This window comes from Lynx canadensis, chromosome E1 (assembly GCF_007474595.2).
Source record: "Lynx canadensis isolate LIC74 chromosome E1, mLynCan4.pri.v2, whole genome shotgun sequence".
Lineage (NCBI taxonomy): Eukaryota > Metazoa > Chordata > Mammalia > Carnivora > Felidae > Lynx > Lynx canadensis.
The window spans coordinates 57,147,822-57,172,537 of record NC_044316.2 but is presented as its reverse complement, the minus strand read 5'-3'; the positions used below and the strand labels follow the sequence as shown (position 1 = coordinate 57,172,537).

At 58.1% G+C, this 24,716-nt stretch overlaps 1 protein-coding gene and 1 non-coding gene across 4 annotated transcripts in view; both read left to right on the top strand.

Annotated features, from left to right (window-relative positions):
• Positions 1 to 17,725, top strand: part of CYTH1 (cytohesin 1) — a 79,165-nt gene extending 61,440 nt beyond the window's left edge. The window contains exons 5-14 of one of the 3 annotated variants that reach the window (XM_030295485.1): positions 427 to 545; positions 868 to 948; positions 1,356 to 1,468; positions 2,389 to 2,537; positions 2,912 to 3,024; positions 8,241 to 8,319; positions 11,652 to 11,723; positions 12,364 to 12,518; positions 15,950 to 16,060; positions 16,332 to 17,725. In XM_030295485.1, coding sequence (XP_030151345.1) covers positions 427 to 545; positions 868 to 948; positions 1,356 to 1,468; positions 2,389 to 2,537; positions 2,912 to 3,024; positions 8,241 to 8,319; positions 11,652 to 11,723; positions 12,364 to 12,518; positions 15,950 to 16,028 — 960 coding nt within the window. In that variant the 3' untranslated portion in view covers positions 16,029 to 16,060; positions 16,332 to 17,725. Of the gene's footprint in view, positions 1 to 426; positions 546 to 867; positions 949 to 1,355; positions 1,469 to 2,388; positions 2,538 to 2,911; positions 3,025 to 8,240; positions 8,320 to 11,651; positions 11,724 to 12,363; positions 12,519 to 15,949 lie in introns of all 3 variants that reach the window. The other 2 variants (XM_030295487.2, XM_030295486.1) reach the window with 2 other exon arrangements.
• On the top strand, positions 4,425 to 4,526 carry LOC115501879. The gene has a single exon (XR_003964936.1). It is a non-coding gene; the product is annotated as a U6 spliceosomal RNA (small nuclear RNA).
• Positions 17,726 to 24,716: the final 6,991 nt, after the last annotated feature.

Genomic DNA, 24,716 nt, shown 5'->3' with positions numbered 1-24,716 from the left:
AGAGCCTGGAGCCTGTTTCTGATTCTGTGTCTCCCTCTCTCTCTGCCCCTCGCCCGTTCATGCTCTGTCTCTCTCTGTCCCAAAAATAAATAAACGTTGAAAAAAAAAAATTAAAAAAAAAAAAAAAAAAAAAAGGTAAGGTGCTGCCAGAGCCCTCGGGCTCTACGACGGGGTCTCTGCGGCGCTCGGTAGAGTTCCGCGGCGCCCGTCCCAGCTCCCTGCCCTTCTGTAGAGCACACGTCACGTGGTCCGCGCTAAGCCGTGGCTCCTCAGGGGGCTTCCCCGACCCCGTGTGTCAGCCGCTGAGTACTTATTAGACACTTCCCGTGTGTCCAGAGTGCCCACACCCGCTCTTGTCTGCCCTTCCGCCTCCTTTCTGGATGTTTCCTGGGTGAACGTCATTGGCGTCTGTGCTGCCTTTTCTAGGGGATCCAGTTCTTGATAGAGAACGACCTGCTGAAGAACGCTTGCGAGGACCTCGCCCAGTTCTTGTACAAAGGGGAAGGCCTCAACAAGACAGCCATTGGTGACTACCTGGGGGAGAGGTAAGGCCTGGAGAGACACCTGTGGCAGAGTGGGTTGGTCAGGAGTTCCGGGAGGCTCTGAGCCCTTGAAGAGAGTCTTGTCCTACGGCAGCAGTAACCACACTGGCACTGAGAGGGTTCTTCTGGGGAATAGTGGCTGGCGTCGCGGAAGAGTGGGGACAGAGGGACGTGGCTCCTTCCTTGCCGTGTGTGCGGAGCCCGCGGGACCGTGGCTCTCAGCATGGAACACTGCCTGGCTGGGGACGGCCTGATTCTCAGAGTCGGTGTCTGACTTCCGCCCCCCCCCCCCCCCCCCCCCCGCATCTTTTGTTTCTCTTGATAGAGACGAGTTTAATATCCAGGTTCTTCATGCGTTTGTGGAGTTACATGAGTTCACTGACCTTAACCTTGTCCAAGCGTTACGGTGAGTGAGTTTGAGGAGGGCACCCCAGAAGGTGGGAGGGGCACAGAGAGAGGGAGACACAGAATCGGAAGCAGATTCCAGGCTCTGAGCTGTCAGCACAGAGCCCAGCGCGGGGCTCGAACCCACGAACTGTGAGATCGTGACCGGAGCCGGAGTCGGACGCTTACGCGATTGAGCCACCCAGGCGCCCCGTGAATTTTTTTCTAATTTTCGGCTTGGAAAACCCTTTGATTCCCCGTCTTAGAGTAGGAAGTCAGTAGTTGCCGCACTTCAGAAGCCAGCAGCCAGCAGGTTTCCCTTCGTCCCTCGGGATTCAAATCCACGGGGAGTGTTAACAGCCGTACCTGCGGAAGGTGGGGGTCTCCCCGGGCCCCAGCCCAGTGACACAGCCCGTCCTCACCACTCAGGCAGTTCCTGTGGAGCTTCCGGCTGCCAGGAGAGGCCCAGAAGATCGACCGGATGATGGAGGCGTTCGCCCAGCGATACTGCCGGTGCAATAACGGCGTGTTCCAGTCCACAGGTAGGGCAGTCCCGCTCCCCGGTGCTGACCGCCATTTTGCACGAGACCCTTCCTCGGCTCTGGACAGTTCCTAAAACAAAAGGTTCACGCCCGGAACATGGATTTAGACGTTGGCTACGATAGTGAGAAGTTGGGAAGGATCCAAAAGTCCAGGGAGGAGGGATGAGGGGGTGGGAATCTACGTCGTAGTGTCTGTGAGTGAGGCCACGTGCTGCAACCACTAAAAATCACGTTCTTCATCTCCGTGGCTGGCTTATCTTGTAACTAGAAGTTCGAAAAGCGCTGCATAGGAACTCCAGTCAATACCACCGTGATCCCGCTGTGGTGACAGGCGGGAGTAACGTGCAGTGTGCCGTGCGCCCGAAACTACTGGAACGCTGTGTGTCCGCTCTGCTTCGGTGTGAAAAAAAGAATTAAAAAAAATTATGTGTACAAAAAGAGGTTTTATTGCCCCGAGAGAATGCTAAAGGTTAGCAAGATGGCAGGATTCAAAACAGCGTGTCTGTTCCGATTCCAGTTCCGTCAGGAGGGTGCGTCCTGAGGTACGTTAGTCACGTGCTGCCGGTGGGCACGTCCGTTCGTTCGTGTGATGGAGGAAATAAGTTGTTACTGGGTGGTGGCATCATAGGTGTTCTGTGTTTTCTTTCTTCTACGTTGTGCTGTTTTTCGGGTTGTCTGCGGAGTACCCGCTCTCCTTTAGCGATCTGAAAAATAATCCCCTTTAAGGCCTGAACAGTCGCTGCGCCGTTTTGTGTCCCGCCCTCTTTGGTTAGTGGTATGTAACTTTCAGTTAGAGGGCGTCCGGGCATGTGGATTGGTCTCGTTCTTTCAAGAGCACATCTTGTGTTCTTGATCTCGTTGGGTATTTCTTGTTCCCTCAGGTGGGATGTTTCTGATCGTTTGTTTGCTTTTCTCTTTAGACACTTGTTACGTCCTCTCGTTCGCCATCATCATGTTGAACACCAGCCTGCACAACCCCAACGTCAAAGACAAGCCCACCGTGGAGAGGTTCATCGCCATGAATCGTGGCATCAACGACGGAGGAGATCTGCCCGAGGAGCTGCTCCGGGTGAGCGCACTCTGACCGGGAGACGGGGACGGGGACAGGAGAAAGGCCTGTCGCTCAAGTGTGTGAATTCCGTGAAGGCGCGGGCAGTGTGGCCGGCCGGGGGGCTCGCTGGGGGACAGGGCAGCGGTTTAGGAGTCTGAATCTCAAAGCGCGAGTGCAAGTCCGGCTACTTTCCTTTCTTTCTTAATTATCCACTAGGCACTTTATTTATTTTGTCCCTGGGAGCCGCCTGAAGGCAGCACTGGTCACGCTCTGCTGTTCTTGGTGCCTAACAGATGTGTGGCCCGTAACATGCTTATTGCGTGAATGAAGAGAAAGGGGAGGGGGAAGATCCTTCTAGAACCAGAGACATGCAGTGTCCTCTTTTATCCCAGAATCTGTATGAGAGCATAAAAAACGAACCCTTTAAAATCCCAGAAGACGACGGGAATGACCTCACCCACACTTTCTTCAATCCAGACCGAGAAGGCTGGCTGTTGAAACTCGGTAAGTAACGCACTCTGGGTCAGGACTCCCGACGCGGAGTCTTAGGACGGCCGCACGTGTACGCTCACACACTCACGCTCACACTCACACACACACACACACACACACACACACGTGCGCTGTGGGGTGGTGGGGGTTGGTGACAGGAGGCGCTATGGAGAGCGCAAACGAGTTGCTGTGAACTCGTACTCTCCCAGCAAGCTCTGTCTCCAGAAGGGAAGCGAACGCACGGTCAGCGCAGTGCCCCCGTGGGATATGTAGATACCGCTGGGGACAGACTCACTCTGCGTGAACACGGCTCCCGTGGGCGCGCGCTCCACGGTTTGACTCCGGAGGTGATCGACCGGGTTTTGTTGCGAGGCACTTCCCGGAGGACCTGGCCCTCTTCCTCTCTCCGCCCTCTCAGTCCCCGGGAGGGTGGCCAGCGGCGTCCGTCTCTTTTCTTGCCGTCACACCAAGCGTATCTGGTGCTCCCGCCTCCCCCTCCCCCCCCCCAGCGCATCATCACCTCCCCCTGCATCCGGCTCCCACAGGCAGCGTGCATGGCAAACCTGAGCCCTTGGCTGCAGCGCCACCCACAGCGGTCTTCCTCCTCCTCGGGCAGTGGTCCCCCCGCCCCCGCCTCCTCTCCAGCCAAATCAGCCCCCCTAATGGTTTTTTTTTTCCCATTCCCAAAAAGAACGAAAAAAAGTATTCGTCTTCCCTCTGCCAGAAGTGAGGCCATGTTGCTGAGGTCCGTGGTCCTGCCTCGTGTGCAGGTGACAGAGTAACCAAAAGGAGAAGCAGTAGGGTTTTCGTGACATTCATGCCCACACGTGACTATTTCGTTAATTGTTCCAGAACACGGGGAGAGCCCCTGGACGTAGTCACAGCGGTGTTTTGGCCCTGAGAGAACACGTACGTTCCTGTTTTGTTGTGCCTCCGCCTTTTGACGCACGGTTCCCTCATCGTCAGGAGGCGTTTGCTAGAATGATCCCCCTCTACCGTTTCAGCCGCTAGTCCCGGTGAAGTCAGAAGCTGTTTCTCTCTTGCTCTGACGCCTCTGGGAGCCGCTGAAACAGATCGTTCATTTCTGACTAGTTCAGGCAGCGGTAGGATTTCTGTTTCCTTTAAAAAGCATGTGTTTCGGTCTAATGACTTAATTTATAAATTCTCCTCAAAGCACCGGTCAGGGGCTTGACCATCTCTCGAGTGAGTCAGCATTTCTCCTGTGTTCAAAAGCCAGTAGAACCTTTGAAGATAAGGCTCTAAAGCCGCTCACCCCAGAGACCGCCGTCCCGCTCTGTGTCTTGACTGCCCGGCGGGTTGAGCTAAGAGGAAACCCGCTGGAAATGGGAAAGTACACCCCAGCTTGGATTTACTTCCCCTCCAGTGAAATTTGTTTCGGTGCTAATGCTGAGTGGTAGCTTTGACAGCCCCGGTGCTAAAATTAGAACAGTGCAGAGAAGATCTTGGCTCTTGCACCAGGATGGCATGTAAATTCATGAGGCATCCTGTATTTTTAAAAGGAAAAAACATGAACGGAATGTGGGACTTGTTTTCAGGTCCTCGAATTACCTTTTCTGAACCTCCTCCAAACCAGGAACCGACCGTTCGCATCGTGTTTTCGTTGTGGCCACTTAGACTCACCCCCTTGTGCTCACAGGCTGCGGAAGGCAGGGCCTCCGGCCGCCTGCAGCGGTGTGTGTGTGTGTCTGTGTTTGCATATAGCCGTAAGAACGTGTGTTCTCGTGTGCACACACATGTACGTATGTATTCATGGGAACGTGTGTGTGCGTTCTTGCACACGCTTCACAAAGTGGTCGGCATCTGAAGAAAGACAGTAAACTTTCCCCGGAGTAGTCGTCAGACTCTCTCAGCTCTAGACTCTGGATGTGCTGATAAACGTTAGCTTTGTGAGGACCGACCTGTAGCATTTTGGGGGCCCGGTTTTCGGTAGCGCCGCGGACACTGCCTTCCCCGGCTGGCGTGTGGCGGTTCGAACCGGCTGCCCCCTTCACGCGCCAGGCAGTGGCGGGTGTCCCGCTAGGGATTTTCGATTTTGACTCCCCCAGGCAGACATGAATGACTAATACGTTGCACGTAAAGGTTAAGGAGTCGGGTTTAATTTCTTTGTTTTAATTTTCTTTTCTCCCTCATTTGTATGTTTCCATGATTTTGGCTCTCCTTTTCCTTGCCCCAAACTCCAGGAGGTATGTAACCGCCCCCCCCCGCCCCCCACCTGCTCGCTCGCTCTGCCAAGGCCACTCTACTTGCCGCAGCGTTTTCTTATTTTGTCCCTTTCGGTCATTTTGTTTTTTAATCGCTGGTGGTAGTGTTAATGCTGCTTCTAACTTACTGTACAGTCCCTAGGGAACTGGTCAGGATCAGGGGTTCACGGTTTCCCTTTTGTGACGAGTACACGGTGCATCAGACGGCTAGGTACCAGGCCGTGGAATAACGGAAACCTTACTGACGGCGGTAATGCAGGAAAACCTCCGAAGGGTGGGTTTATAAAAGCAGAGGGAGAATTCACTGGATTTTGCCTTGGAATGACTGGCCAGGCGAATCCTGTGTGCGTTGCATTCAAATTGGCACCTGTGGATTACGGTAATTTCTCAGGCGGAGAAGAGGAGGAAGGGGAGGGAGGTTTGCCTTCCCAGTGCCACATGTGCTTCTGGTATGTCCCGAGCAGAAGGCACACCGGGACAGGAAGTAAATGACACAGCTCGGGACATTTGCCTTTGCGTGAAACAGGGAAATGGCATCTCCTAAACTCAAAGTGATGCCAACTTGGAAAAAAAAAGATAAAACCCAGAAGCCCCTCCCAGAAGTCCTGGGGATGAGGGGACCGCATTACGCCCTCGGCTCCGTATTTCATGCTCTGTTTTTCTCCCTCCTCTTTTTCAATGACTATTGTTCAAAACCCCAAATTGGCCCTTTAGTCATGTTGTTGGTATCTCTTCTCCATTTGCTGATTTGGGGAGTATGTTTTTCCTAGAGGAGGAGCCCCTCAAGTGTGTGCTCCAGCGTTACTCGAGCGGAGAGCTGCACGTAGAAAGAACAGCCCCGACAGTGACATTCGTTAGAACCTTCTGGGGGGTTGTCAGCTCTCGGGAAGAGGGCGCCTGGCCGTTACGGGGGTGGGAGGGGTCCTGTGAGTTCCACAGGGACTGTCCTAGGTGCGCGCATTGGTCTGTCTGCTTGTTTCGTGTCTGTTTCTTTCAACATGGAAATGTCCCCCCGCGACCTCCATGATCCCTCACGGCAGAGGTCTCTGTAACGCAGCAGATTGTCAGGGGAAATCAAGCTTTCATAATCAGGGAGGGAATCTTCCCGGCTTCGCTTTTCCTCCTAGACTTCCTTCCACCTTCTTCCTTTCCGCATCTGACCCCTCCTCCATGCCCCCCGAAGCCCCGAGTGCCCCTGGGTGGTCCTGTGGGGGGAGCGCATGGGAATCAGCATGGTCGAGGTGTCCCGTGTACAGAGCCCTGCGTGGGGGTGACGGCCCACGAGGCAGAAGAGCCGATTTCTCAGGCCCTCGAGTGGGGGAGGGGGCTTCCTTTTTATAACATATCGGCTCCAGTTCTAAATATGTTCCTTGTTTTCTTTGCCATCCTCGTTTGTTTCGATGCTGCCCAGCCTTTCCCATTTTCCACATGCATGTCCTATTTCCACCTGTGGTTTTTCTCCTGATTCATGCCCTAGGGCCTTAGGGACCGGAGGCACAGGCTCACCTCAACTGGCAAACGGCCGCAGGGGGTCCGTCCTGGGGTCCGTCCTCGCTTGGCGCTGGCACAGGGCCCCCGGCGGGTGGGCTGCGTGCGTGTGCTGACGGCAGAGCCCTTCGTAAGCTGGGTCTGTGCCGCTTAGAACCGTGGCGCCTTGCGATGGGTCCCTTAACCTCCCCGGGGTTCGGGCCCCCACACAGAGCCGGAAGAGGGACCGGAAAGCCCCACGGTCCCGCTTGATGCCGGGACCAGCGCTGGGCGCGTCGTTCCCGTCACACGACGGGCAGTGCTCACGCCCCGTCAGGAAGCATCTTCGCACCTGGCGGCACAGCCTTACAGGCACGCTGCTCTCAGCTGCCTCTGGCGAGGGGCAGGAGAGCTCTGCACCCCAGAGGCCTTTGCGAGGCGCGGGGGAGCGATGTTCTCTGTAGGCAGAGTCTCCACAAGAGCACGTGCTGCTGGGGCAGCAGGAAGTGCTTCCAAAATGGCACGCGTATCACGCACGAGAAGGCCTTGGCCTAACTCGTGTGGGCTTCGCGTCCAGAAAGCCGCCCCTTGCCCGACGTGGGCGGAGGGGGATGGGCTCGGCTCACGGCCGCGAGGGGCGCACACGTGGCTTCACTGAAACCGCTCGCGGCTGAGCCTCGCTCCCGAGTGTCCCCCTCCGCGTAGGATCGCGGCCCCCGCGTTGCGGTCTCAGACCTCGCGGCGGAGGGTGAAGGGGCCCCTGGGCGCTCGCGGCCGCTGCTCTTAGCGCCCGTCTGGCCCGCGGCCCCTCCTCCAGCCCGTCGTGTCCGGAGCTCCAGGTGGGGAGCCCGGGCTGGGGAGGTCCTTGAGCGCTTTTTGCGCCTGGGCTGGTCCAGGACTCTGGGGAGGTTCCATTGGTAGGACACCGGCCCTCAGAAGCTGGGAAGCCAGAAGTAGAATCAGGAAGGTGGGGTAGAGGGCGAAACCACGGGAGTCTGGGTTCCACATTCCAGGAAACCTGTAGATTTGCCCCCGAAGGGGTTCACACGTCTGAGTCCCCCTTTCTTCCCTCCCGCCCGCGGAGCCCGTCCACGTGTGCCCCGGGCCGGGTGACCCGGCAGTGTAGCTCGGGCCGGGGCTGCCCCTCTCCCCCCTTTCTCTTCTGTGGGCCCGTCCCCGCCACGCCGGTGGGCTTCTGCCGGCGCGTCTCCGGCCCAGTCAGGCTCGCCCTGCGTGTCCTCCTCGCCCGGGCATCCCTCCCCGAAGCCATGCTCTCATCCCACCATCCCGAGCTCATCTCCGGGGGCCGCCCGACCTGCTTGCTCTGCTTGCTCCCACGGACTTTCACTCTGTGAAAGGCGCTTCTGTTCTGGCTCTGTGTCTTGTCACGGATGTAAATTTTGCCATGGCCTCCATGTTCTCCCGGTGCCTGCCCCCGCTTCGTCCTCCCTCGCGCTCTTCGAGGGGAGAGTGTCGCGCGTCACGGAGCCCGCTCCGGCCTGCCGGCCTCCTGTCGGACACGCGTCTCTTTTTGCTCTGCAGGTGGCAGGGTCAAGACTTGGAAAAGGCGCTGGTTTATTCTGACCGACAACTGCCTTTACTACTTTGAATACACAACGGTGAGCGCCGGCCCGTCGGCTGTGGGACCGGGGGTGGGCCCGGCCTCCGTGGCCGCTGCCGCTCTAGTCTGATGCGGTTGGAGGCGGCCGTGGGGAGGGGGCGCGAGGGGACCCGAGGCGAAGAGGGGGAGCCGGGACGGACCCCAGAGCCGGGGGCCCCGAAGATGCTTTGGGCGTCTCGGCGAAGGTGGTGTGGCTCGGAGCCCACGTCCCCCCGCCGGGATCGAGGCAGGAGAAGCCCGGAGGGGCAGGCGGCAGCCTGACAGGACAGACGGCGTTAGAAATGGGGTTCGGGGCCGGGTCCGAAAGAGTGAACTTGGGTCAGGTGCCAAGGAAGAGTTTGTGGCCTCCTGGAAAGGGAGGTGGAGGAAATGGCGTTGTGGAGAATTCAGATGTTCTGGTTTGTGGAGAGGCAGTCCAGGGGTGAAAGGCCTAAGAGGGGAGAAAGTGAAATGAGATGGGGGGGCGGGAAACCACCTGCAGTTTTAAACTGAAGTTTTCTTGAAGCGTGCAAGTTTTGTTGGTTTTCAGCGGGAACGGAATAATAACTGTAAATCCGTGTTACGTGTAAGTTTTTAAAAAAGTTTTTTTAACGTTTATTTATTTTTGAGAGACAGAGAGACAGAGCGTGGGGGGAGGGGAGGGGGCAGAGAGAGAGGGAGACACAGAATCCGAAGCAGCTTCCCTGAGCCGTCAGCACAGAGCCCGACGCGGGGCTCGAACTCCCAGACTGTGAGATCGTGACCTGAGCCGAAGTCGGACGCCCGGCTGACTGAGCCACCCATGCACCCCAAGTCTCTTGTGATAAGAGCCTATGAGAATGAAGATTACAAGATAAGACCTTTTCTGAGGCTCCCTCTGATGCAGCCCCCTGAAAGCCTGGCGGGTCGGCTGGGGCCCAGCCCAGCTCCCCACCTGCAACTCGATCCTCTCTCACGTCTCTGGTGGGACCTGTGCCTTGGATGAATCAGGGCGGCTGAGTTGGGGACAGCCGGTGTCTGTTCTGACCCTCCTGTGGCAGTGAGGACGAGGAAGTGTCTTTAGTAGCAAAGGCGGAACAAGCGTTACTTAAATGGAAGATGAAAGTCCCGGGTGCACAGCTTAGGAGCAGCCGCGGCCCCGGCACGTTGCTGGCCACGCTGCCAGGTGGCTTTCTTTGGTGGCATTCCCTCACCGTGGACGCCATACGGGTGTAACTTCTCACGCGGCGAGTGTGTATCAGCCTGTGATTGAGGCACTCGTTCCGAGAGGGAACCACTTAAGACAGTCATTTTCTGCCTGTTTCACCCCCAAAGTACCACTCAGAACAGCGTGGTACCTTCCTCTCTGTCCCCTCCCATCCCCCGCCCAGCCCAGATTTTGCCTTTTTCCTCAACGATCTCAAGACTGAGGACATCTTAAAAGTCGTGTTTGGATTTTTTCATTGTTCTCCGGGTCAGAATGAAACACAGACAGGCACGCGAACACGATACGCCCGAGCACTGGCTCAGTCTCCGTGGCGGTGCAGTGAGATTCTAGAACCCTGTGTCCTTCGGGGTGCTGACCGGCGGCATCATGGAGTCCTGCACTCGGTGCCAGCACTGCGTTAGGCCGTCGGAAGGCAGGGAGGTTTCTGCAGACGCTGAGGGGGCCTCACAGTTAACGTGGTGGGCAGAACTTCCACGCAGAATCACCTAGAACAGCGACGGGATCCAGTAGCAGCGGGGGGGTGGGGGGGGTGGGGGCGGGGACGGGAAGAGGGACGACCCCTTCGGCTCACCAGCAGGGGCGGGGGCGTCTCTGTGAAGCCCCCGCTGCCTCCGCATTGCCCTGAGCCTGAGAGAAGCAAACCCAGTAGAACTGTGTCCCTCTTGTGATTGGCCAGCAGTAAAGTCTGACGCTGGGGAGGGAGTGGTGACGTGGGAAGAGTGAGAAGATGGGCCTCACTCTGCAGCGTCAGGGAAGGCTCTGGGCTGTAAACTCAGTTGGGAAAACTGTCCACCGGGGGTGTGCGTCCACAAGCATTATATCTGCCCCAAGCTGATGTTGGACGTTCGCAGTCCCCAAGGAGAGCTGCAGCTCGGCAGGTGTCTGAGGCGGCCCTGCCCTTGGCTCACCGTGCTCTCGTGAGACCGTGGAAGGGGCCGGAACACAAACTGTCCGACCCACCCCCCACCCCTCCGCCCCAGGTTCAGACTGGAAAACAAATGAGAATCGCAGTGATGTATTTAGAATATAGCTGTGTAATCGTAGGCTTGTAACTTAACGTATTAACAAGTTAAAACTTTAAGGAGAACAGATCAGCCGAGAATAAAATCCCTAACGTAGAGGAACGGTTGAGACAGTCAGGGAGCTAGTATCTGGAAAAAACAAGTATTAAACCAGTTCGAGAGAAGGTAGCCAGTTCTGGAGGACAGAGAAAGGTGATCCCGGTACCCAGATCCTGGCATCTGCATGTGCAAGGACACCCTGTGTTATGTGGGGTCACGCCCTGGAAAAGAAAAGGAACCTGGATCTGCAAATCGAGAGTGCACAGAGTCTCAGGGACATTTGCCGCAGGAGCTTGGTGCCCAGCTACACTGTTGAACTTGGAACGAAGTCTTTGGCTGTCGGTTGGCTGCATATCCAGGAGAGGGAGGTGTGAAGGTTGACATCAGATGTCTGGCAGGCGGGGAGAGAGAGAGAGTGTGTGTGTGTGTGTGTGTGTGTAGGGGCCTTTGCCAAGAGGGGAAGTGCTGGAGGGGGGCCACTGGGGCCGAGGGCAGGCAGGGGTGTTGTAGCTCTGTTCCGGACAGGAGTTTAGGTGCATTTTTAGATGTCCGTGGGGTTGTCAGGAAGGCGGTTTCTCTTTGAAGATGGTGCAGTCTGGCGAGGGGGAAGATGGGGCGGGGGGTGAGTCTATACACACAGCTCGGCCCCTGGCATCTGGGGGGCACCGAGCAGGGCACCTGGAGTGAGACCAGGGCTTCCCGGGGTTGCCGACACTGGAACGCAGGCTGATGAGATGAGGCGGGGGGCCAGGCAGAGAAGCAGGGTGGTCTCCTGAGTGGGAGCGGCCAGCGTGCTCCCCGCTTGTGGGCCTCCCGTGGGCTCTTGCCACATTCAGTCTTTCAGGAGCCTCCCCCGGGCGTTCTCCTTGCAGAGGCCTCTGGTTACAGGGGGCCCCATACCCGTACATTTCTGACCCTTTTCTGATTCTAGAGCGTAGGGTGTGGGCCCTAGAGCAGATCTGTGAGCTCGAGGCCACGGGGGAGGAGCAGAGGAGCCGGGAGAGTTGTGGGTGAGCAATGCGGTAGGATGCGTGCTCGTGCTTGTGACGCCAGAAGTAAGGGCTTCATGTCTCTGTCCTGCAGGATAAGGAGCCCCGGGGAATCATCCCGTTAGAGAATCTGAGTATCCGGGAGGTGGAAGACTCCAAAAAACCAGTGAGTATTCGGGGGGCAGGGGGACAAAAGGGACGGGTGTAGCGGGTCTTTGACAAGGACTGAAATTGCAAAGATCCACTTAGAACTGAAAAGTAGCGTCGTTCCTCTAACGTGGCCTGCCTTTAAAACTATCTTCCGTGTTCAAACCAAAGATGAGGCAGTAAGTGACCTCTTCGTTCTGTCCGTGTGGCTTAGTGTCACCTGTTGAGTGTCACACGAGGGATGGAATTGTCCCTGCTTAAAAGGCAGTGGCAGGCGCTCGTGATGGGGCCACTCGTGGGAGGCCCTTCGGGTACCTTACAGATCCCTCTCCTTGGGAGTCCGGCGACGCGGCTGGGGGCAGGGGCGGGGGCCAAACCGCATCCCTGTGACGTCCGGCTCTCCCTGCTTTCGGTTTGTTGGGAGCAGGACAGACGTGTGTGTATCTGGCTGGTACCTTCGCCATCAGCCTTGTTGACGTGCAGCCTGCGTTCTGCACATTTCCACCTCTAGGCTCCTCTTCCCCGTAGGGAAATCCGCATTGCCTGTATTTTACGGAGGTCAGGACAGTCTTTTGAGGAGTAAAGTAACGTTGTTTCTGTGTCGGTGGGCAGCTCTCTCAGATCTCTGTCGCTCTGTCCCTCTCTTTTCTGATTCTCAGAACTGCTTCGAGCTCTACATCCCCGACAACAAAGACCAAGTAATCAAGGCCTGTAAGACCGAGGCCGATGGGCGGGTGGTGGAAGGGAACCACACGGTCTACCGCATCTCAGCCCCGACGCCCGAGGAGAAGGACGAGTGGATTAAATGCATCAAGTAGGTGGCATCTGAAAAATAGACCTGCTTTCCCCTGACGAGGGCTCTCACCTCTCTCAGGCACTTACTTTTCAAATTCTATTTATTTATTTTTTTGAACAAGAGTACAAGTGGTGGGGGGGGGGGGAGAGAAAGAGAGAGAGACACAGAGAGAGAGAGAGAGGATCCTAAGCAGGGCCCATGCTCAGTGAGGAGCCCAACACGGGGCCCAGTCCTGCGACCCTGGGATCATTACCTGAGCCAAAGTCAAGAGTCGGACACTCGGGCTCCCGAGTCACCCAGGTGCCGCTCTCAAATGCTTTATTGCTGCGGCTGTTGAGTGCCTCCCGCCTCTGTCCTGGGTCCTGTGTGAGAGCTGGAATTCCCAGGCTGCTTTTCAGTGGGTCTTTATTTATTTATTTATTTTTTTATTTTTTTTAACGTTTATTTTTGAGACAGAGAGAGACAGAGCATGAACGGGGGGAGGGCCAGAGAGAGAGGGAGACGCAGAATCCGAAGCAGGCTCCAGGCTCTGAGCTGTCGGCACAGAGCCCGACGTGGGGCTCGAACTCACGGACCGCGAGATCGTGACCTGAGCCGAAGTCGGACGCTTAACCGACTGAGCCACCAGGCGCCCCTCAGTGGGTCTTGAGCTGCTTGACCACGACAGCGTGTTTAAGAGAGCACCTCAAACCGAGGCTTCCCAAAGTGCACCTCGTAGACCCGAGGAGGGGGTGGGTGACCGGGCTGACAGGCACAGGTGCCATTTGTCCAGCTGGTCTCCCACGTCGTAGGAAGCAGGTCTCGTTTTCAGGACGGCAGCTCAGTGGAGATAAAATATCATCACGTTTCGTGAGTCTCCCTCGGTGGTACGTTGTCCCGTTTACAGGGGAGGAAACTGAGGACCGTGGAGGTCGTGTAATTTGCCCAGAGTCACATGGGTGCGACCCAGGGTCCCAAGACCGACTCGCACCGTTCACGGCTGCGCTGTGGGGAGGGAACAGGGTTGTCAGGGTTACGGAGGTACAGACAGCAGTGGCCCCGGGCTCGGCTCTGCCCGCCTGGCTGAGCGGCACGGTGCGGGGGTGACTGCGGCGAGGGCTGTCCGCATGTGGCGAGCCGCCTCCTCCCTCCCTGGGACCTCCGTGGGGCCTGTCCAGACGGCCATCGTGCCCGCGTGTGTGGTGTGGCTGCTGTCTCTGAGAGCGCGTCCTTGCTCTCCCCGTCGGGTGCTTGGTCCGCCAGGCGTCACCGGCCCTTTCCTTAGTCTGCTCGTTACCGGGCTCTGTGACTCCCCCGGAGTCCAGGGGGGCGGCCCGGACCGGGTGACCTGAGGCCCCGCAGCCCCGCACGGCCCCTGTGACGGGCGCTCTCCCGCCCGGGCCACAGCCTGATCCTGAGGGGGGAGCACTGTGGCTTGGAGTCTGCCGTGGTGGCAGGGCCAGGGTGAAACAGCCAACAGATGAGTGAAGGCGGGGCAGAGGACAGACTCCCCCAGAGTCAGCCCGGAAGTCCTTCCTGGGCGCGCCGCCTGCCCTCCCGCCAGACCTCGGCTTCCCCACGGCACGGCGGTGAATGGCGGGCTCCCTGGTGACTGGGCACGCCTCCCACCCCTTCGGAGCGATGGGGAAGGCTCCCGGGACGTCTGGGGGTGAGACCGGGTCACGTGGTGGGCATGCTCAGCGCACCCCGGGCCCTGGTAGCTTCTCCCCCCCGCCCCTCGCTGTGTGGCATCTGCAGGGGCCCTGTGTGACCCTTGCCCAGCAGACGAGGCTCCAGTGTCCCTGTGGACGCTGGGTCGTCATCACCAGAAACGAGACAGAGCCCTCCGCTTGTGGCGAGCACGGGGTGCCCCAGGGAAGGGCTGGTCACTAGATGGTAAACGTGAGACGAGACGTACACGGTGTGTTCGCTAGCCGGCATTTGAAGAAACACTTAAAAGCCCTCCACTGAGGTCTGGGCAGGGGAGTCGCCGTGCCCTGGGCATCCTGGGCAGTGAGTGGCCCTCGTCCACGTATCCCACGCTCTGTTTTTACCGTACATCTTATAAAAAGCACTTAATTCTTTAATCCTTAGGGAACTTATTTTTAGTATGTGGTTCGAGGTGAGGGATACAACTCACTCCCTCAGCCGAATGGACGGTCGTCCTGATAGCTGATTCGCCAGTCTGAGGCGCCCTCTGCAGTTTTCCCACGCCCCCGTGTGTGCGTGGCCCACGGGCTGTGGACCCCTTGTGTGATCACGGGGGCATCAGAGCGTGTTTTGTTCTGTGGCCGCTCACGGCCTCCCCCGCGCTGCTCTTTCAGATGGTCTGCTCTGCAGCCGGGGAAGCTGGGCGTTGTGCGAAGTCAGGTCCACCGTTCCGTCCTTCAGGGAGCGTGCACACAGGCCCTCCCCGGGGCCGCTCTGCCCAGCACCGCCTCGTCTCCGGTGCGGGGTTCACACTGTTTGTGCTCTCTGGGCGCCGTCTCCTTACCCTTCACCGCAGCCTGGGGAATAGAGGCATCCCGTTTTCCAGATGAGGACACTGAGGCACACAGCAAGGCCCATCCCAGTGTCCAGAGCCACAGGGGTGGTGCTGGTGCTCAGACTGAGCCCGTGACTCCAGAAGCCGCGCTCCTGGCGGCCGTGCGGCCCTCAGCCTCGGCGCCGTGGCTCCCGACACTTTAACTGATGCCTTCGTGGCAAGTGCCCTCGGGACACGTGCCGGGGACTGTCGGTTCTCGCTGCCCCAAGGAGCCGTGGAGACACTCCTCAGGGACACGTGACCTCGGTTGAACAGGTCGCAGTCAGTTGGCCGAGCGGTCATCCACCCAGGTCGGCGGGGCTTGCGAGCTCGTGTGGAAAGTAGTCCGCTCGCGGAAGGCTTCAGGACGCCCGCGCCGCAACCTGCTTGCGAGCCGGGAGTGACGGTGACGCGGGGCCGGCCCTGCCGTCACCATTCTGCGCGGTGTCTCCGGGGCAGGGCCGGGACACAGGCTCCCTCCTCACCGGGCTGTGCACACAGAGCGGAGCAGGCCTGGCCGGCCGCTCCCCGAGGGCCCAGCGAGGGTGTGGACGGCCCAGTTGCGCGGCTGTCGAGTCGGTGGGCCCGGGACAGACCGCCTGCCGTGGACGGGTTGGGTAGTGTGGCGCCCACGGTCTTCGTGGAGCTCCGGTGCCACACTCGTCCTTCTGGGCTGGAACGCGGTTCCATGCTGCCCGTAAGTCTAGGTAGAAACAGGCAGGAAACGCTCCGGAATCGTCTCGTCACACGCAGCGTGTGTCTCTCTCGAAGCTCGTGTTCCTTCGGTCGTCGTGTGGACCCCGTGGAGGTTGGCCCCACTGCCTTGGCCTTTGCGGTGGCCGTCGAGCGGGGCAGGGGGCACCCGTGCTACTGCAGGAACCCCAGCCTGGGCTCGTCTCCGGGCCTGTTCTCAGTCTTGTCTCTTTTGTCCCCTCTCTGTGTCCAGAGCAGCCATCAGCAGGGACCCTTTCTATGAGATGCTGGCGGCGCGGAAGAAGAAGGTCTCCTCCACGAAAAGACACTGAGCCTGCGCAGTGAGCGGCCCCCGGCGTGCGAGGCGTGCGAGGCCCTGGGCTCTGTCTCCCGTCCCCCCCACGGGCGGGGCCGGGCTGCCGAGCAGGGGCGTCACCTGCTGGGAGTCACCCCGGATTCCTAGACACTGGCTTCAGCTCTCGCTGTCTGTTTTTAAGTGGGAGAGGGTAGGCGGTGGCACCGGCGGGGAGGGCGGGGATGCCCGAGCGGCGGGGGGGTCTTGAGCCTTTCTCTCCGGAAAGAACAGAGCCCAGCCCGTCGGCAAACCCGCGCCCTTCAGGTCTCTCGCTCGGCAGGTCTGACAGCGGAGCTCGAAGCCAACTGGTTACCTCTCGGTTATCTCCTTGTGAAGAAGCCTTCAACCCTGCACCGAAAATACACGTGCCGATATATTAGCATATGCTGAGAAAAAAGTGGAACGGAAGACAAGCCACGTACTATAAAGATATATTTTTGTGTTTTAAAAGAAAGAAAAAGTTAAAGTAGCGCCTTTGCACGGCGTTCTGCCCGGCGTGGTGGCCTCTCCGGGGCGGCAGGTCCCCGGGCACCTGGCGGGTGCCGCGGGGGCTCCGACCCGGCCGGGACTCCGTGCCCCGCGGCCTGCGGCGGCCCGCGTCTCCCTTCCAAGTGCCGGGGGCGCCGAGGGGAGGAGAGGGTCCCGGCCGCTCATCTTCTCTCTTTCCAAATCCTTCTTGTTGGGCTTTAAGATGCAAGGTCAGCCTTTTCCTTGAGCTAAATACCCAGTAACCAAAACTGTGAGGACGGTGACCCCAGCGAGGTTCCGGCTGATCTGCTTCTGACTTGGTGGCTCCCCGTCCCCCAGACCTTCCTCCTCGTTTTAGAGGACGGGGGTCCTCCCTGATCACCTTAGGTCTTCGGCTCCTCTGCCTCAAAGCCGGCCCCGCCCTGGGCGCATATTGGGGGGGGCCCCCGAGAGGCAGGTGGGGCGAGGGGTGACGAGGCCGGCCTCAACTGGAGCTGGCCTCGCCCCTCCTAACTTACGGTGTGAAGGGAGCCACGAAAGGCAGTCGTCCTGCTGTTCTCTCAGGGACTCTCGGGGCCGCTCCTGCCGCTCGTCCGGGCTGGATGGCGCCTGGCCCGGGCCATCCCGGCGCCCCCAAACGGCCGGGGACCAGGCGGTGCACGCGCTGCCTCACGGAAGAGGGGCTGGCGGTCTCCTCGGGCCGCGCCACCCCTGCTCCGCCGGCACCGTTCGGAGGAAATCGCTTCCGTAAAAGGGCACGAAGGGGGTGCTGAGCGGGGTACCCTCTGGGGCCCCCCACTTCATACAGGTCCTACCGGGGCTCGTGAGGGCGGCGGGGGGGGGGGGGGGGGCTGGGCTGGATGCCTGCGGCCGGCCGGGTCCCGTGCCCCGGTTCTGGCAGATAGCAGAGAGGCCCCTGCGTCAGTATTCGTCTATTTATCAGAGGTGTACATAATCCGTGTATAGTTTTTCTCCTTTTAGATTATTTTGTATTTGTTTAAAAAAAAAGAAAAGTTTTGTCAAAATATAAAATATAAAGAAATGACTGAAAGTTGTCCACAGGGTTTCAAAAAACTTATAATTATTATCCCAGTTGTCTTGCATTTGTATTTTTGTTTCTTTGTTTTGTTCTGTTTTGGTTTTTTTTGGCATTGGAAACGAGCGCCAAGGAACCGCAGCGAATAAACTCCACGTCTGCCCAAAGCAGCTGTGTCGTGTGCGGCCTCCTTTGTTCCCTGGTGACCGTGAGCAGGAGGGCCGTGGCCGGCGGGCGCGCCCAGGCGGGGGCCGAGTGACCTCGGTCGCGCGGCCGTCTGTCCGTCCGTCTGTCTGCGGTCCGGCAGTAACGCACGTGGGAAGTCGGGCGAGGCGCTGTCTTGTGCTCTGCAGGAGACCGCTCACCGCTTGCCCCCTTTTGTCTCAGAGAAACAAGGGACCGACCTCCAACGTCGAGCTAAGGTCGAGAAATGCGCCTTCGGCTGGTGGAACATACGTCGCGTGTTTCAGTTTGCAGACGTGCCCACGCGGCACCGGGGAAGAGTCGCGGGGAGCCGGAACCGCCCAGAACACGGACGGGCCCGGGCCTGCCCCTCACTGGCGGTCCTTTCCCTGAAACAGCAGCGCGCGTTCCCGTTCCCGTTCCCGTCCTTGCTTCTCGCGGGTTTGGGGCGCTTCGCCTCCAGGCCTTCTCGATCTCTGCGGGCGTCTGGAGCAGGTAGCGTCTCCTAAACCCGTGCGCCGCGGTCCTCTGCAAGGGGCGTCTCGGAGAGACCAGCGTTCCTTTGCGCGCTTGGGGCCGGCGCCGCCCTTTTCCGTCGATCCCAGACCTCTTGCTCACAGCCCAGCCCTCCCTCCCCCTTCCTCGCTGGGCGCCTGCAGTGTTTCTCGTGGACCAGCTGGTCTCCCGCCTGGCCGCCCCTGCCGGCACCCTCCCTTCTGCGCGGGAGCCCTTCCCCCGTCTGTTCCCGGGATGTCCTCCTCCTCCCGGAGACCCCAGCCCAGCCACCCCACCCCACGTCCCTGCCACGTCCCTGGACTCCCCATCACCACCTGCACTACACTGACTCTCTTCTGTTGGGGAAGGAACGCTCTCTGTTGTACGGCTGGCTGAGTCTTGGGTTGGTTTTTTTTTTTAAGTTTATTTCTTTTGAGAGGTGGGCGGGGAGACAGAGAATCCCAAGCAGGCTCCGTGCTGTCCGCGCACAGCCCAACGCAGGCTCGAACCCACGAACCGTGGGATCGTGACCTGAGCCGAAATCAAGAGTCGGACGCTCAACCGACTGAGCCACCCAGGCACCCACAGCTCGCTGAGTCTTACGTAACCACGCTGCCTTTAAATTGTACGGTGGTTTGTCTCAGCCCAGGCAGGGTCCCCCAGAGCCTTCCTCACTCCGTGCTCGTAAACACCACAGGGAAGCAGGAACCACTTGGTCCTGCACACAAGGAGCTTCAGGATCTGCGCCAGAGGCCCTTCTGGACCGGGCTGCTCCGTCCCCGGCCGATTTGGGGGCCACCGCTCTTTAGGCCTTCGTCACCAAGGGCCCTGGCCTGACCGAGGGCCAGAGAGCGCGAGGCGTGACCCGACACTCTGCCGGGGTAGCGAGAACGTCCCGATTCCAGCCCCCAGCCCCCCACGGCCGCTTGGCTGAGCCCAGCGGGGCCGGGTGTTGGGCCAGCCTCTCTGAAAAGCCGCCCGGACCCCATGAACGCAGGGGGCTTTGCGGTGCCTGCCTCTGCCCGGTGGGGTTCGGGGGAGGAGGGCCTGAGCAGAGTGGACGCGGGGTCTGTTTTGCTCGTTACTTGGGTTGCCAGGAAGCTCAGGGTCAGGGGTGCAGTCCGTCATGCGACCCGGTCCCGCTTTTTTCACTTACCCTGCTGCTTAACTTTATTTTTATTAATAGACGGTATTTTTTAGAGCAGTTTTAGGATTGCAGTGATACTGAGGGGGCGGTACAGAGATTTCCCGTTGGCCTCCTGCCCCCGCATCGGCACAGCTGCCCTCCCCCCCATCCGCATCCTGCCGGGGGGTCGGTGTGTCACAGCTGACAGGCCTCCACTGCCCCATCAGCATCCCGCAGAGCCCACAGTGTGCACTCGGGCTCCCTCTGTGGCTTTGGACAGACACGCTGAGCTGTAGCCATCGTTACAGCATCGTACAGAAGACATTCGCTGCCCCGACGTGCTTCCTGCCCCCCCCCCGTCCGTCCCTCCCTCCCCGCTGGCCCCCAGCAGCCACGTTTTGACCCTTTGTCCTATTCTGTTCTTACTGTAACATCAATCTGAATTTATAATCTCCATCTTTTTTTTTTTTTTAAGCAGAAATTTAAGGGGGCACCCGGGTGGCTCAGTTGGTTGACTCTTGATTTCATCTCAGGTCACGGTCTTGTCCTGAGATCGAGCCCCACATCGGGCTCCGTGCTAACCGTGCAGAGCCCGCTTGGGATTCTCTCTCTCTCTCTCTCTCTCTCTCTCTCTCTCTCTCTCTGCCCCTCCCCTGCTCGTGCTCTCTCTCTCTCTCTCTCTCTCTCTCTCTCTCACACACACACACACACACACACACACACACACACACAAAATAAATAAACTTCAAAAAATGATGATGCGATTGAGAACTTAAGGCAGAGAATGCTTTCCGAGAACTGACGACGTGGCTGGGGCTGGAGCGGCCCCTGGCCCTCCCGGGGAGCACGTCCTAGCTGCCCCGGGGCTCCTCCTGGGTGCCTGCCGCTGGCAGGGCGGACCCCAGCTTCGAACACGGGGCACCCCCATGCGGCTTGGGTCTCCGCCTCGCCGAAGGGGCTGGCTGCCTGTGCGCTCGGCAGGGTAAGCGGGACGCGTCCCCAGAACCCGCGCGCCTCAGCCCGGCTCGCCAGCCGTCAGCAGGAATGGGCTGTTCACAACCAAGGCAGGTGTCTCCCTGACAGAGGCCGCCCCGCGTAGACGGGGCCGTAGAGATGAAGCCCTTCTTTCTTCAGACACGCGGACCTAACGGCATCACGAGACACATTTGGGTGTGCAGTGCCACCGGGGGGGTGCCACCGGCTCCCCCAGAGCCACACGGCACCTGACATCATCCTTTCTCTTCCGTGCTTGAGCTAGTCTGTCCCCGGGGCTCCCACGGCACCTGTTTGAAGACTTGCTAATCCCCTTATCTCCTAGGAATCAGCGGGGTCTCCTTTTGTTTTCTGAGGGAGGTAGAGATGCTACTCCCTCACCGGAGCTCTGATCTTCACAAACCAGCCCTCCCGATCGTAACCTCTCCGTTTTGAGACTGTCTTCTCGGGAGGTGTGGGGACGCACCGTCTGGCAAGAGCTTGTGTGTCCGCCTCACCCAGGAGTCCCCATGGAAGTGGTTCTGATTATTTGTGGGCCCCAGGCCCCTCTGTGAAGCCAACGTGAGCTACGGACCATCTCCACGGGACACTGCCCAGAAAGCCCTAAGTGCACATCGGCAGAGCCCCCCTCCTGAGCCCCTCCGCGGGCTCCAGACGGAGTAGCCCTGGTCTAAGCCTGCCCACGCTTTCCACAGCTCGGGGGGGCCCTCACGTAACGGGAACCTGGGAAGCTGCATTTCAGTCCACACACGGTTCGCCTGTTCGCTCCGTGTCTGTTCCCTGAGGGACCTCAGTCCGCTCGCCCCACGGTAACATGAACACCACAGACGGGGGCGGTTTAGCCCACGGAAACGTACTCCTCGCGGTTCTGAGGGCGGGGAAGTCCAAGATCAAGGTGCCGGCCAGTGCAGTTCCTGGGGAGGTCCTCCTGCCTTCTCGCTGTGTTCTCTCAGGATGGCCCGGGGGGACGGAGGGTGTGTGGGGGGGGGAGCAAGCTCTCCCGTGTGTCTGGAGAACCCGGACCAGTGCAGTCGGCAGAGGAGACGTCAGAAGTGACCCCAAGAGGGGGGCATCTGCCAAAATGACTCTCGCCAAGCGTGTAGGTGGAGAGCTGGAACCATAGCTTCTTTAGGCACCCGAGACGGCATTCACCTTCCCCAGGCAATTGTGTGACGCTACTAACCGCGTCAGCCAACTCTGCTAACGCCCGGATGGCTGGTAACACTGCAAAGTAGCGCGACACCCCCGGGACTCGGACGCCAAGTTTGTGAGCTTGGCATGACACCTTCTGGGTGCTGGTGGCACCCTCCCTTGGAGACCGCAGGGAAGCGTGGGCTCCATCGGGGAGTCCTTAACATGTGCTGGCCCCACGGGGCACCAGTGCAGACTCGAGGGGGCACCTCACCCAACGTCAGGTGCACCGTGGACCCAGAGTCTGGAGAGCCTATTGAAACCCAAGGTCGGGGACAGGGGGTGTGCCGAGGAGACTAGGTGACTTTACGTTGACCCCGGGTTGAAATGGAGACAAGCAGGGGCGCCTGGGTGGCTCAGACGGTTAGGTGTCCGGCTTCAGCTCGGGTCATGATCTCACAGTTTGTGAGTTCGAGCCCCGCGTCGGGCTCTGGGCTGACAGCTCGGAGCCTGGAGCCTGCTTTGCATTCTGCGTCTCCCTCTCTGTGCCCTCCCCAAATTGTGCTCTGTCTCTGTCTCTCAAAAAAAATAAATAAATGTAAAAAAAAAATTAAAAAGAAACAGAAGCAAGCAAGGAGTTAATACAAGTCACTGGACATTCCTCGGAGGCGGACAGTCAGGTTTCCAGGGAGCAGGGCCCAGACCGCAAACGAGCAACCTGTGCACGTTCAGAGGTAAGTGCAGGTGCTGTGCAGACGAGGGCGCGCCTACGTGCAGGTGTAGGTGTTTGTTGGGACGTGTGTTGTGTTTAAACTTCCCAGCGCTTATGACTTCACCTTCAACTTGGGATCCAAGGGCTGGGTCTGGAAATGTCCGCAGACAGAAGAATGTTCTTTAGACAGGTGTGTGAGGAAAAGTCAGTTTTCCACCTCCTGTGTGTGTGTGTGTCTCTCCTTTACCTTCACATGGAACACTTTGCTTCTGACGTTTCTGGATCCCCCCCCCCAAAAAAAAAAACAATCCGGAGTGATACCGGGTGGGTGTCCCACAGTTTTGCTGCGTTCGGGCACCGTCCACCTGGAGGTAGCGGCCGGCCTCACAGGTGAAGGGCTCGGTCCCTGGGGAGTGCCCCCCCCCAAGCAGGGGGTCCCCAGGGAACCCACAGCCTCGGTCAGACTTGGTGGTAAGCTGCAGTTTCCCATGATTCCCCTTCTCGGGTTTGATTAATCTGTTAGAGGGGCTCACAGAACTCAGGAAAACCATTATATTTACCAATTTATTAAAAGATGTGATAAAGGCCATAGAGGAACAGCCAGGGGAAGAGATTCACAGGGCGCGTTCCAGGGGGGCATCTCGAATGCAAGCACTGTCCCCAGGAAGGTGGGGTGAGTCACCCTCTCAGTACACATGGATGCGGTCACTAACGTGGAAGCTCCCTGAACCCCATACTTTGGGATTTTATGGAGGCTTCCTTACTTGGGCTTGATCGATCACTTATCCATTTCCAGCCCCCTACTCTCCCTGGAGGATGGGGGCTGGGCCGAAAGTTCTAAGCTTCTGGTCATGGCTTGGTCTCTCCAAGCCGGAGAAGGTTCACCTCTTACATTTAGGTCTGACCCATTTTGAGTTAATTTTTAAATTAAAAAAAATTTTATTTAACATTTATTTGTTTTTTGAGAGACAAAGCATGAGCAGGAGAGGGGCAGAGAGAGAGAGGGAGACACAGAATCCCAAGCAGGCTCCAGGCTCTGAGCCATCAGCACAGAGCCCGATGCAGGGCTCGAACCCACGAGCCGTGAGATCATGACCTGAGCCAAAGTCGGATGCTTAACCGACTGAGCCACCCAGGTGCCCCTCATTTTGAGTTAATTTTTGTGTGCGGTATTAGGCAAGGGTTAAAGTGAACATCTTTGTCCTGTTCCTGATCGTAGGAGAAAAGCATTCTGGGTTTCATCATTAGATGGGAGGACAGCCGTGGGTTTTTCAGAGATGCCCTTTATCGGGCTGGAGATGCTTCCATATTCTCCTCGTTTGCTGAGAGTTTTAATCATGAATAAGGCTAAATTTTATTAAATGGCTTTTGGGCACAGATACAGTTGCTCATGTGATTTTTCTCTTTTCGTTGGATTAGTACGATGGTTACACGAAGCAATAGTGGTAAATCAACTTTGCATCTCTTGGTGTAAAACCCTCTTGGTCATGGGTTTTTGTTTATTTACTTTTTTTTTTAAGTTTGAGAGAGGAGAGAGAGAAAGCATGTGTGTGAGCGGGGAGGGGAGGAGAGAGAAGAGAGAGAGAGAGAATCCCAAGCAGGCTCCATACTGTCCGCACAGAGCCCAGTGTGGGGCTTGATCTTATGAACCAGGAGATCGTGACCTGAGCCGAGATCAAGAGTCAGACACTCAACTGACTGAGCCACCCAGGCGCCCCCCCCTCATGAGTTTTTAAAAATATGTTACAGGATGGGGTGTCTGAGGCTCAGTCGGTTAAGTGTCCGACTTTGGCTCAGGTCATGATTTCATGGTTTGTGAGTTCAAGCCCTGCATCAGGCTCTGCACTGACAGTACAGAGCCTGCTTGGGATTCTCTCTGCCTCTCTCTCTCTGCCCCTCCCCTGCTCACTCACTCTCCTTCTCTCAAGATAAATAATAAATAAATGTAAGAATATATATATTTTACTAGATTCAGTTGGTTAATATTTTGTTAAGGATCTTTTTGCGTCTGCACTCTTGAGGGACATGGTGATATGGTCATTTGAGCCATCACACCAGATTGGTGGCTCTGTGACAACGGGGACTCTGTCTGTTCAGGTCATCTCCGGGTTCCCAGCTCCTAGACGGCACCTGGCACAGGGAGGGCCCTCGGGACAGGTCCGTTGAATGAATAAGTGCATGACAAGAAGCCACAGGTTGCTTTATGCCCGACAGGATCATGGGAGTATTTTGTCAGAACCTGTTTTCTGCAAGCCAACAGAATGTGATTCAGATGCGTTAAGAACGTCTCGGGGTAGGTGCTCCGACTCGTAAGGTGGTCCAAACTTGTGAGGCTTGAGGTTCTGCGAGGTTGTAGGGGGAGAAGCAGCAGAGGAAGGAGGAAAGGAGCCTGTTTCGGGGGGCCCCACCCCTCTCTCCTTATCCTTGGCCCATCTCCTGCCACCTGAGAGCACGCTCCCTGCTCGCGGAACTCTCCTCCCTACTCTTCCTCTCGGCAGCTGCAAATTCTCCCTTAAACACC